Source organism: Ricinus communis, chromosome 3 (genome assembly GCF_019578655.1).
Source record: "Ricinus communis isolate WT05 ecotype wild-type chromosome 3, ASM1957865v1, whole genome shotgun sequence".
NCBI classification, from domain to species: domain Eukaryota; kingdom Viridiplantae; phylum Streptophyta; class Magnoliopsida; order Malpighiales; family Euphorbiaceae; genus Ricinus; species Ricinus communis.
Window position 1 is genome coordinate 27,564,338 of NC_063258.1, and position 12,904 is coordinate 27,577,241.

General features: G+C 35.8%; 2 protein-coding genes across 5 annotated transcripts; both read left to right on the plus strand.

The window, feature by feature from the left end:
* The first annotated feature begins 244 nt into the window (after positions 1-244).
* LOC8268302 (pentatricopeptide repeat-containing protein At1g77170, mitochondrial) lies at positions 245-3,169 on the plus strand. Of its 2 annotated transcripts, none has more exons than XM_002514190.4 (3): positions 245-629; positions 849-929; positions 1,428-3,169. In XM_002514190.4, the coding sequence occupies exon 3, from the start codon at positions 1,553-1,555 to the stop codon at positions 2,981-2,983; it is 1,431 nt and encodes a 476-aa protein (XP_002514236.2). In that variant the 5' UTR covers positions 245-629; positions 849-929; positions 1,428-1,552; the 3' UTR covers positions 2,984-3,169. The 2 variants fall into 2 exon arrangements, with proteins under 2 accessions (XP_002514236.2, XP_048228389.1); XM_048372432.1 differs by having other exon boundaries at positions 245-419.
* Positions 3,170-5,003: 1,834 nt separating this feature from the next.
* Positions 5,004-12,904, plus strand: LOC8268300 (golgin candidate 1). Of its 3 annotated transcripts, none has more exons than XR_007215143.1 (22): positions 5,004-5,277; positions 5,785-5,865; positions 6,477-6,526; positions 6,633-7,268; positions 7,385-7,447; positions 7,846-7,923; positions 8,050-8,253; positions 8,862-8,918; positions 9,027-9,101; positions 9,189-9,260; positions 9,592-9,654; positions 9,759-9,857; positions 10,257-10,334; positions 10,826-10,894; positions 11,278-11,325; positions 11,424-11,519; positions 11,645-11,724; positions 11,890-11,935; positions 12,025-12,123; positions 12,223-12,267; positions 12,397-12,521; positions 12,615-12,904. XR_007215143.1 is itself a non-coding variant. In XM_048372021.1 (22 exons), exons 1-22 carry the CDS (start codon positions 5,250-5,252, stop codon positions 12,466-12,468), a joined length of 1,995 nt encoding a protein of 664 aa, XP_048227978.1. In that variant the 5' UTR covers positions 5,005-5,249; the 3' UTR covers positions 12,469-12,904. The 3 variants fall into 3 exon arrangements, 2 of the variants coding, with proteins under 2 accessions (XP_048227978.1, XP_048227977.1); XM_048372021.1 differs by having other exon boundaries at positions 5,005-5,277; positions 6,633-7,064; positions 7,209-7,268; positions 12,397-12,904; XM_048372020.1 differs by having other exon boundaries at positions 5,005-5,277; positions 12,397-12,904.

The window sequence follows — 12,904 nt, forward strand, 5'->3', positions numbered from 1 at the left end:
ATATTATATATATATATATATATATATATATATATATATATATATATAGATCCTTCTCTTATCCCCGCTGCGCACCAGCCAGGTGCACTGGGTGAATAATTCCAAGATTATTATAAGATGTAATACAATACATTGAAATCCCTGGGGAAAAGAAAAGGAAAATCCAATTTCAATTACATGTTAATGAGTTTGAATTTCGAAGGCCCATTCAGGAGACAGATATAATTGGGCCAAAACTTCGCATCAACAATACCGACCCAAAAATACACAAAGTTATTGAGCCTAATCCAATCAAAGAGTTGAATTGCCGCCGGATTGGCTGATCCACGCATGCGATTATAGATCCATGAGCACCAGAACAAACTCGATTTCTTTGGTTTCGCTGCTGCTGCTGCAGATGCACGCCTAGCCCAGGCTAAGTAACTTCTCTCAATAAACAAAATCTCAATCACATTTCTCCAAAAGATTTCACTAAGTCACTCATTGCAAAGAGATCACATTAATTTTATCCCAAAATTTATCCAAATCTCTCTATTACAAAGCGCATTAGCTTATGGAAGCTCTACCGATCCGTCTTTAGGGCTTAATTTATTGTTAACTAATGGCTTCGCGGCTCAAAGCTGCAGAAGGTTTGATTAATCATCAGCACTGTTGGTGTTTGCACAATGCGAATACGAGCTGCTAAGTTTAAAAGTGTTGGCAGTGTAGTTGTTTTTGTATCGCAGCATTTGTGAACTAATATGCAACTATCAGCAATGGATTTATTTAGCATACTATTATGAATATATAAAAGTACCTGTGACTCTTTAGGTACTTGTCATGAAATTCCATACTTTCATTATTGTCAGATTTATTTGAAGTGGTAGATAGAAGGGCGAAGTTGGCTGTTAGTGAATTGGCAGATGAGCAATATGATTCTCAATCACCAGGTATGTATCTTGTATTGTCTATTCATTAATCTCTCAAGCTTTTTTGCTGGGATATCTGGATGGTTACTTGGATCATATATATTGGATTTCTTTTAATTGATTGTCAACTTCTTCAATATGATTGGTATTTGTCTGCTTTTGGTTATTCAAACTTGGATGTTATCAGAATTAATTATTTCATGTTAGAGCTGTTGTTTGGTGAAAAATGCTATTCCCAAGAGCTTTAAGCTTAAGAATTAGGATTGATGGAATGTTGTTCTGAACTTATAAATTAGAATTTGCTGCCAGACTTTGATAAATTAACTTGCAAAATAATTTTATATTTGGCCACTTTCAGTTATTTTTAGCCAAAAGAAAAACACAAAAACAAAAAGAGTTGGAGCAGAATATTTATTGAGAATGACCAAATTGCAGTTGTGTCATTACTTTAATTAATTCTAGCCTTAAAGCTTTCTAAAGTTATTTTTTGAATTGTATCTTATTGATCTTTTGTATCAGGTCATGCAATGTGGGAGGACTTTCCTTCCATCGTATCTTATTGATCTTATGTATTCTGATGTTTCAGTTTAACAAAATTACATATTGTTTATTTATATACATGTAAAACCCACTTGAATCTTATAATGATACACATGAACTCTCTCCACCATCTTTTTCTTCTTGGCTTCCGAAAATCCTCAACTTTCAAAAACCTAACCATTTCCTGTCATCTCAATCACAGTCTTGCTTTCTTCTCTGCATCTTCCGATGCTCAAACTCCACCTTTACCCCAATCAGCTCAAGACATAGCCAAATGGGCAGCAACCCAATCATCAAATTGCACCACTTTACGAGATTTGAACCAAATTTATGCCCATATTATCTGTAGCGACTTGCTTCATTTTTATTCCGCCCCGTTCCATTGGAACAATATAATAAGATCGTACACTAGACTAGATGCTCCTGTCAAAGCATTGCAAGTTTATATTTCCATGTCTCGAGCTGGGGTCTTGCCTGATTCTTATACTCTTCCAATTGTTTTAAAAGCTGCGTGCCAGATTTTCTCTATTGAGATCGGTAAGCAGCTGCAGTCCGTTGCTATAAGGCTTGGTCTTGAGTCCAATGAGTATTGTGAAAGTGGTTTCATTAGCTTCTATTCTAAATCTGGTGATATTAAGAATGCGTATAAGATGTTTGAGGAAAATCCTGAAAGAAAGTTGGGTTCTTGGAATGCTATTATAGGAGGGCTTAGTCAAGGTGGGCATGCCAAAGAAGCGATTGAGATATTTATAGAGATGAGGAAATGTGGGTTTGTGCCAGATGATGTGACTATGGTTAGTGTAATATCGGCTTGTGGGAGTTTAGGTGATTTGAACTTAGCTATTCAATTGCATAAATATGTTTTTCATGCTAATGTTTTTGGGAGAACAAATATTTTAGTGATGAATTCACTTATTGACATGTATGGAAAATGTGGTAGAATGGACTTAGCAAGAAGAGTGTTTTGTACAATGGGTGAAAAAAATGTGTCTTCTTGGACATCTATGATAGTAGGTTATGGAATGCATGGGCATGTCAATGAAGCTATTGAATACTTCCATTGCATGAGAGAGGCTGGTGTTAGGCCTAATCATGTGACTTTCATTGGTGTATTAAGTGTTTGTGTTCATGGTGGCAAGGTACAAGAAGGGAAGCAATTTTTTGAAATGATGAAGAATGTTTATGGGATAACGCCCCTGATGCAACATTATGGGTGCATGGTGGATTTGCTTGGGCGAGTTGGGTTGCTTGAAGAGGCTAGAGAGACTGTGGAAGGGATGCCAATGAAGCCAAATGTGGTAATTTGGGGGTGTTTGATGGGTGCTTGTGAGAAATATGGAGATGTGAAGATGGGCGAGTGGGTGGCTAAGCATTTATACGAGTTGGAACCTTGGAATGATGGGGTTTTTGTTGTTTTATCCAATATATATGCTAGTAAAGGTTTGTGGCAAGATGTTGAAAGAGTGAGAGTTGGTATGAAGCAGCAAAGACTTGCTAAAATCCCTGCTTATAGTGTGGCAACAAGTTCAAATTGAAGCCTTTTTTCTTTTTCTGAAAAAAAGAAGGATTTCAAACCTCCAGTGAAGTTGATGATAAGACTTATAATGAAAAATAATTAAATTAATTAACAGTAGAAGAAAAACATTTGCATCATTGCTGGATTCTGCAGGAAATTGTGCATAATTTAGAGAAAGAGTCTTAAGCACAACTTCTTGATGATCTATTGGAGTTCAACTATCTTTCATAATTGTGATTTCAGATAACTACTAGGTGAGCACACAGATCATTGAATTCAATGTTAAAAACACTATGTCAATAAAATTGAAAAATATAAACATAAATATTTAATATTCGCTTGAGAAATTTTTTTAGACTTAGATTCATTTTTGTCCTTAATTAAGTTATATTATTATTTTTAATAAATAGAAATGATTTCATAATATAAATTAAAACAGGAGCAGACACTCTTTGGTGCTCAATAAAGGGCACTTTCTGCCCCTCTTCAAAGGGAATTAAAGACTTTATTGATTCCGTTCTTGCAAAACCCTATCAATCATTAGTACATTGCTCACTACTCTATCATACTGTTATTTTGTGATTGTAGCTTTTCCTTTTGTTCCTCAATAATTTGACACTTGAGGTCCTACACTTCATCAACATATATATAAATAAATGCATTACTATTACCTTACTTGCCTGTAAAATTTTCTGGTCGAGTCTTTTTAACTTTAGAATTGAGGACACATAAATCTAAATTATTAGCAACATTTTTAGTTAACCTTTTATATATCTATATATATATTTTAACCTATAAATATACCAATATCGACCTGAAAAATTCGAAGTCTCTTTCGAGCTAGAAAAACCTTTATTTTTAAAAATAGTTTTATAGTACATATAAAAGAATAATTATCTTATATTACATAGCTTTTGGTCCATTAAACTCTCAATAAATTAAAGATATGGATGTCTAACTCTGAAAGAACTAAAAATTTAAAATTTGATACGTGTAGAAATTCAGAATATGTGTAAAATTTCTTTTATCATTCATTTGTCAGCGAATATATATACATGAATTATAAGGTTATCAACAGGAAGACTTTTAGTATTACAAGAAAGTACACTTAGAAGTAAGTTATAATTGTGTAGAACTCATAAAAAATTAAAAAATTTATTTCCTACTATACGACATGGCCTATAGTGATATTAATAACAACTAGGAATTTCTTTTGTTCTACTTGGATATATGGGTCGATGAGAATTTGCATATTAAATTTATATTCAATAATTAAATACATTAAATTAAAATATTTAATTAAATAATCTTTGATCGTGTTGCCAAAGGTTAAATATATCACTTTTAAACTTTTTTAAGAAATAAAATAACATTATATTTTTATCTTTATTTCAAAAGTATATATATATATATTTTTTTGGATTGAGATTTCTTCACCACACTATAAGAATTTTTGTCTAATAACAAATGTAAGAAGACCCTACTCTTTCATGGGTCTTACACACTAATACGTACAAGTTTGCAGTAGGTTGACCGCCCTATCTAAACTAATTATCATATTGGTTCTTAGGCCTGAAAAGGCTAATGTTCGAACCCAAACTGGTTGAATATATCCCATAACAACATTGGAGCATATATGAAATACTCATTTCAAAGACTAATCAAATCAAAGATCATTATTTACTTCAAGATAGAAATATTATTATTATATACATATCCTTCTCTGACCCCGGCACCAGCCAGGTGCATTGGGTGAGCCCTTCCAAGATATCATAAGATGTAACATAATACATTGAAATCCTTCAGGAAAAAGAAAAGGAAAACTCCAATTTCAATTACATGCTAATGGGTTTGAACACGAAGGCTTATTCAAGAGACAAGGAGCCTCCAGCTGGGCCTCAACTTCGCATCAAGAACACCGACCCAACAATACACAAAAATATTGGGCCTAATCCAAACAAAGTGTTGAATTGCCGCTGGATTGGCTGACCCACGCATGCGATCATAGATCCATGAGCACCAGAACACAGCTCAATTTCTTTAATTTTACTGCTGCTGCCGGTACACGCCTAGCCGAGGCTAACTAACTCCTCTTTCATTGTCACAACAAATTCTCAATAAACAAAATCCCAGTCACATTTCTTCAAGAAATTTCACTAATCACTCATTGCAAAGAGATCACATTAATTTTATCCCAAAATCTATCCAAATCTCTCTATTATAGAGCTCATTAGCTTATGGAAGCTCTACCGATCTATCTTTAGGGCTTAATTTATTATTAACTAATGGCTTCGTGGCTCAAAGCTGCAGAAGGTTTGATTAATATCGTCAGCTATCATAATTCTGTTTCCTTCCTTTTTTCTTTATTTCTCATTTTCTCAATTATATTTCGATTACTGTAAGGTCTGATCCAGAAGTTCTATTGACAGTTAATTTATCTGCTACTGTTTCCATGTTGTTCTATTTGTTGTTAATTAGCTTGTATTGGACTTGTCATATAATGCGGTGCGCCTTTTTTTTTTTTTTGTTTCATCTGATTTTACTTAGTGCTATTTGTACTACAATTTTTACCTATTGGCAGTTTAGATCAAGATTAATAGGACTTTTTTACTTAATGCCGTCAGCTACATTCAAATGCACTGATGGCTGTTTGTACATTTCGAATACGAACTGTTATATTTAAAAGTATTGGCAGTGTAGTTGTTTTTGCATCACAGCAATCAGCAATGGATTTATTTAGCATACTATTATGAATATATAGAAGTATATCTGACTCTTTGGGGTACTTGTCATGAAATTCTATACTTTCATTATTGTCAGACTTATTTGAAGTGGTGGATCGAAGGGCGAAGTTGGTTGTGAGTGAATTGGCAGATGAGCATTCTGATTCTCAATCACCAGGTATGTATCTTATTTTGTCTATTCGTTAATTTCTCAGGCCTTCTTCACCTTAATTGGGATCATATATATATATTGCCTTTCTTTTAATTGATTGTCAGCTTCTTTAGAATATTGAATATGATTGGTATTGATCTGCTTTTGGTCATTCAAACTTAGAGGCTATCAGAATTGATTATTTCATGTTAGAGTTGCTGTTTGGTGAAGAATGCTATTCCCAAGAGCTTTAAGCTTAAGAATTAGGATTGATGGAATGTTTTTCTGAATTTATAATTTAGAACTTGCTGCCAGACTTTGATTCTCTTGCAAAATAATCTTATCTCTGGCCACTTTTAGTTATTTTTAGCCAAATAAAAACAAAAAAAGTTGCAGCAGAATGTTTAGCGAGTACGAGCAAAATTGTAGTTGTGTCATTACTTCAATCAATTCTAGCCTTAAAGCTTTCAAAAGTTATTTTTTGAATTGTGCGAGCTAAGGCAACTTAAACTATTGACATTTAGATGCTATATTTTTGGAGGAAAAAGTTTTGCAAGAAATGACTAATATTTCATATCTCAATTATGTTATCTGCTGCTAAATATTGTGTCTGTTTTTTCCCTTTTGAAAATTTTAAGCTTCTAATGGACAAGGATCTCAACCCAAGACAGCAAGGGGAAAGAAAAAGGTACCTCTATTCTTAGGGTGGCACTTACATGTCTTTATTTTGGAGTAACAAATTCATGTTACTCAAAGCCATCAGATGACTTAACTTACAAGTTGGCTATTTGAAGGCTCAGAAGAGGCTTTCCAAGATTGAATCCGATAAAGCAAGTAGTGCTAAAGCGGAGTTTATTACTACACAAACTTCACAATTAGAAATGGAATCTGAAGATAGGGCTGCGCTTTCAGTCGAACATGATACTGCTCCCACTAGCAAGTCAATACTCCATGTAGTTGCTGAGCAGCAGCAGGATATTGACAAAGATGCCTCCAGCATTAAATCACCAGAAAGACTAGCCAACGAAGTTGTTAAACATGATACTGATAATGTGGAAGTTCCTGTCGCTGCTGCTGATGCAGATGCCAAAACATCAACTTCAAATGGTGAGATTCTGAATGAGAAGGCTCCTGATGGCTTTCTCGAACATCCTCCTTCACCATTACCTGCCAAAGAAATAGAGGTTCTCAATGAAGACCATCAAGACCATCCAATTGATGCTGGGGTAAATATCAAGCTAAGCGATGCTGAAGTTCCTTTAGAAACTGATCAAGAGAGATCTCAATCAGCAAATATTGATACTCCCATAAATGATGAAATTGTACTAAAAGATGCTGATCTTAAGGCTAACCCTGTTGTAAATCAACAGGATCATCATCAGCAGAAAGCTGATAATTCACCTAAGAAGATACAGGACCAACTCGAGGAGGTAAACCCTTTTGTTCTAGGAGAGAAAATCATGTGCTGCAATCTTTCATGAGTTTTGCTCATCTCATGGGCTTGCTCTCTAGATTATTCTGATTAGATCCCTTAGTTGGCTTGCAGGCTCAAGGACTGCTTAAGACTGCAATTTCCACTGGTCAGTCAAAAGAGGCAAGGCTAGCACGGGTAAGCTCCATTTGTTAATTTTGGCTTCATCAAAGTCATAAGGTTATTGTTTAAATTTTATAGCTTGCTTCAGCTAGCTATTTATTTAGTGAAATAAAATCCATTATCCATTGTTGGTCCTTCCCTAAAGGCCCTGGTTAGGTATTCTGAGCACAAGCCATAGTCCTAAGCTGCAGTAAGGTGGCATGAAATGTTGTTTGAGTAAAACAAAATTTACAATAGTCTAGTGATTTGGATTATGCATCTTATTGCAATTGGGTGAGTTGTTGGATTTGGTCCTAGGAAGCATTACCGGAATCAGCTTGAAACAACACTCCTTTTGCCTCCAAAATAGTAGCTTCCTTTCCCTCAGATCCTTCTTTGGATGCACTGTTAACTGTTCTGCTATCAATAATCAGGTTTGTGCTGGACTTTCAACCCGCCTTCAAGAATACAAATCTGAAAATGCACAGCTGGAGGAACTTCTCATCGCAGAGGTGAGAAAACAAGCTGTTTTCTGTTATTGACCCTTATGGACTTCCTGAAATTTTCAAATTTTTGTATATGCACCTAATATAGTGTTGAAGGAATTTTCTTTACCATTTGAGATTCTTCCTTAACAGAGGGAGCTGAGTAAATCACTCGAGACTCGCATTAAGCAGCTACAGCAAGATTTGTCCAGATCTAAAAGTGAAGTGACAAGAGTAGAGTCAAATATGGGAGAGGCTTTGGCTGCAAAAAATTCTGAAATTGAGGCCCTTGTCAATTCTATAGATGTGCTCAAGAAACAGGCTGCTTTGTCTGAAGGAAATCTGGCTTCACTGCAGGTTTGCTCCACTTCACTTTTTCAGGATAATGGTGCATGCCTTTTCGGCCTCCACCTTGAGAAGTTTTGTTGTACAATCTATTGTTAAGTGACTATCTTCACCATAATTGACAACTCTCTGATCCCGCTCCTCCTAGATTATGTTCAAATAGAAGATTTAATGTGTGTTAATGTGAAATAGAATAAAGATAAGCTTTAATCTCTCTCTCTCTCTCTCTCTCTCTCTCTCTCTTCTCTCTAGATTGATGAATATACTTGGAGCCTTCCATTTATATGTAAATTAATTTCATATGTTTTAATCCATTTAAAACTGTTTGGATAAGTGAGGTCCTTGACTCTATAAAATGGAAAAGATCTTATTTATCAACATACGCTTGGAGTTAAAAAAATTGACAAGCCCTTCCACTGTCTCATGTGAGCCGCTTAAGTTTGTTATAAAGGTTTCAATTATCCTTCTGGGAACTTGTTCTATTTTCTTGTAGTCTTGATATACTTCTATCTGCCATCATTGTTAAACATTAATGTCCCTTCTTCCCGAAGATTGGCATTATATTAGTTGATTATACTAGTGGTAATTGGAGGCTCTGTAACAATGAAGTTACGTTTCAGGCAAACATGGAGTCTATCATGAGAAACAGAGAACTGACTGAGACGAGGATGATGCAGGTAAAATCATAGGTTCTTTGTAATTAACTAACTTCCATTCTTAGCACATCCTTGCAAATGCTATTTCATCTTGAGATTCTCAGATTACAAAATATAATTTATTGTCAGGCACTTAGGGAGGAGCTGTCTTCCGCTGAACGGAGAGCAGAAGAAGAACGTGCAGCACATAATGCTACCAAAATGGTTTTGCATCTGAATCAACTCAACAGTTTAATTGTTTATGTGTTTCCTTTTGTCACTTGTGCTGATAATCTCCACATGGTAAAATAGGCAGCCATGGAAAGGGAGGTGGAATTGGAACATAGAGCTGTTGAGGCATCCACTGCCCTTGCTAGGATCCAGGTAATGCAATAGCAACCAATGCTTGTGATTTGTTGCTAAAGTAACCTAAGTTCTTCTCTGAATTAGTATGTAATGTGAGCACTGCTTACAGCTGTTTTTATGTTACATGGGTTATGTTTTTGAAATTCTAGCCATTTTCTTGATTATGCATTTGACTTGTCCATAATGACATAGTCATGAGCTATGTTATTTGTCCAGAAAATAACATAGGCTGCCTTGAGTTGGGAACTTTATGACTTAATGTTATGTTGTCAAAACTGGCACACACCTATGATTGTTCACCTTACTGTCTAATGTTTTCATTGAATGTAGTATTTGTCTCCCTTTTTAGAGAATTGCAGATGAGAGGACAGCAAAGGCAGCAGAACTTGAGCAGAAGGTGGCACTGCTTGAGGTATAGAGATTGTGTTAACTTTGCTTCTGGTGATTTTCCTTTTCCCATCTGCGTTAAGAAAAACCAGTTAAGAAATTCTGAAACTTATCATTAAATTCTATCAGGTTGAATGTGCATCGTTAAATCAAGAGCTGCAAGATATGGAAACCCGTGTTCGTCGTGGACAAAAGAAATCCCCAGAAGAGGCAAATCAAGTGATTCAGGTACGATTACAGATCCATACTGCTTACTCTTTTGCGAACATACATTAGACTGTGATAGGGATCCTTTTAATTTATCTGTCAGTGAGTAATTTCTGATAGGTATGATACATTGGGAAGACATTATTCCCTTGTGTTTATGACTTAATAGATAGTTCTTCTGAAGCTGTATGTTATGTAACATCTGTGTCATCAAAGTATGCAGTCTAATGCGGCTTGCCTTTCTGTTACCTGTAAGAGCTGTTAAGGTCAATAAGTAAAATATGATTTTTCCTGCTAACTACATAACAAGAAAAGATGCAGTGCTATTTCTGTTCTTTAGCAATACAGCAGATAGTAACTGTGCCAAACTTTTATCGCTCAATGGTTTATATAAATGACTTGCATTGAAAAAATGTTTAGATGCAGGCATGGCAGGAAGAAGTGGAACGCGCACGTCAAGGTCAGAGAGATGCAGAAAATAAGCTTTCTTCTACAGAGGCAAGCATTATCTGCCAGTTTGCTATATGTTGTGTTCATCAAATGCTGGAGATTGTTTTCTAGTTTCACACAGATTAGCAGGATGAGCTTGTTTTCTTTTAGAAGTTGTATTTATCCCACATTGCTTGGTTACTGGGCTGTTATAGTGTATATAAGTGGATTAGGCATCCTCTTCCTTTGAGCTAGCTTTTGGGAATTAGTTCCACCCAAGTCCATTTATCATGGTATCAGTGCCGGTCTTTTGTCTGTGATGATGGGTTTGAACCCGGTCCGTTTGTATGTCACGCAAAGCGTGAGGGAGGGCGTTAGAAGTTGTATTTATCCCACATCGCTTGGTTACTGGACACCTATAGTATATATAAGTGGATTGGACACCTTCTTCCTTTGAGCTAGCTTTTGGGAATGAATTGTACCCAAGCCCATTTATCATTTTCATTTATTAACAGTGTTGTTGACAATTTATATTCTATGATCTATTCATTTGGTTGCAGGCTGAACTGCAAAAGATGAGAGTTGAAATGGCTGCCATGAAGAGGGATGCTGAGCATTACTCACGTCAGGTAACCTGTGTGGTTTCCTAGCTTATGGAATCCAATTCTTTTTTTTTTTTTTTAAATTGGCAGATGTTGAACATGAATTAAGGACAGCCTTAGAAAGCTCGGTGCCATCTGACTAGTAGAAGGACAGAGTATTCTGATATTCCTCTAGCTTAATTGCTCTATCTTTGGAGATAGGCAGGTCAAAATGTGGTAGAAATGTAGAAGAGTAGATGGACTAGTTCAAATCTACTGCCCAACAATTAGGATTGTCTAAATTTACCTTTTATTGCTGTTAGGATTCTGTCTTGTCTGTCATAACTGTCAGTACACAAGCCTTGTCACGTCTCATAACTTCTACAAATATATTCCACTTGCATCTTATTGACTATAGCTGCCTTTTACAGGAGCATATGGAGCTGGAGAAGCGCTATCGTGAGCTAACTGATCTATTGGTAATAAAAATTTAGAATACAATTTATATTTATACTATTCTTCTTAAAAAAATAATATGTACTGGCTCCCTGTCATTTAGTCATAATTAATGATGCAGTACTACAAGCAAACACAGTTAGAAGCCATGGCAAGTGAAAAAGCAGCAGCAGAGTTTCAGTTGGAGAAGGAGGTAAAGCGGATTCAAGAAGCACAGGTCTGTTCTTAGATATTTAATGCTACTTGATAAATGATGGTGACCTCTACTTTTGATTTCCATATTTCTATGGCGTGTAACATGAATATCTTTATTTTGCATTTGTCACCATTGATGTCAAACAGATTGAGGCAGAAAGAAGTAGAGTTTCTCGTCGTGCATCTTCATCATCTTGGGAGGAAGACTCTGAAATGAAGGCACTTGAGTATGTTGTTTCAATTCCAAGTAGACATTTTTGCAGTAGTTGTTCTTTTTTTAATTTTATAGATATTGGTGCAAGTTGTGTTGCTCAGTTTTAAGGATTTCACTTTAGCTTGTCTTGGAGAGTAGTTATTTACATTAATCTTTGCAAATAACATAACAATTGCAGGCCTCTCCCCTTGCATCACCGTCATATGGCAGCAGCAAGCATGCAGGTATTTGTTTGCTGATATTGATCAGCCTACTTTTTCCTCATTTATTTATTTACCTACTGTGACCTTGGGTTTCAACCTACTCTGTGCAGTTGCAGAAGGCAGCAAAGCTATTGGATTCTGGAGCCGCCAGAGCCACCAGATTCTTATGGCGATATCCAACAGCTCGACTTATCTTGCTTTTCTATCTGGTAACAAGAGCTATCTTCATGATGTATTTAAATTCAAAACATGGATTATGTGGAAGCAAATACCTTGAACAATCAGTGACCATGAATAATTATATGCAGGTGTTTGTACACTTATTCTTGATGTATTTATTGCATCGTCTTCAGGTATGGATGCTCACGTTTCACAATTTGTTAAGGTTATCGTTGCTAGCAATCTGCCTTGAATCGAGTAATCCTGGTATGCATTAATGTTAATTGTGTTAATTTTTTTAAAATTTTTTTTGATATATGAAGGAACAAGCGGACGATCTTTCTGCGAGGGAAGTTGCTCAGTCTATGGGTCTGGCGACCCCTACTTTACCATGATTGGAAGAAGTTGCTCCTAAAAAATCTAATGCCATATTCTTGTATTTGCAAAGGTATGTCTATGTTCTAAAAGCAAATCACATGACGAAACACCTAATTGAAGTAAAGATTGTCATTGCTATTTGCTGCTTATGCGTACATTCCAGCCCATAGAAACTGCTGCAAGTTAGAAGCAGCAGCCAGCATATTACTCCATCTGAAGTGGGAATAAGGAGCCCACCATATTGTTGATGTTGCTCTATTGGAGTATTCTTTTATTTGTAAACGGGCGGCGCTAACGACCGCTTAGATTGAGCAATTCTCATTCTCAAAAAAGAAGAAGAGAAGATTGAGCAGTTCCCTGTGGAGTGAATAGGAAATTACTGATACTTTAACTTGCGATTTGTAAGAAATTTGTAAATTTTGAGAGGTATAAGTGCTGTGGTTATTAGTCTTC

Bases quoted from the DNA above. Each gene is read 5' to 3' on its own strand.
- LOC8268300 (XM_048372020.1), top strand. From the start codon at position 5,250: ATGGCTTCGTGGCTCAAAGCTGCAGAAG. The intron at 9,102-9,188 runs GTTTTGCATCTG...ATGGTAAAATAG, and splicing joins CACATAATGCTACCAAAATG to GCAGCCATGGAAAGGGAGGT. The intron at 11,725-11,889 runs GTATGTTGTTTC...TAACAATTGCAG, and splicing joins TCTGAAATGAAGGCACTTGA to GCCTCTCCCCTTGCATCACC.
- LOC8268302 (XM_002514190.4), top strand. From the start codon at position 1,553: ATGATACACATGAACTCTCTCCACCATCTTTTTCTTCTTGGCTTCCGA.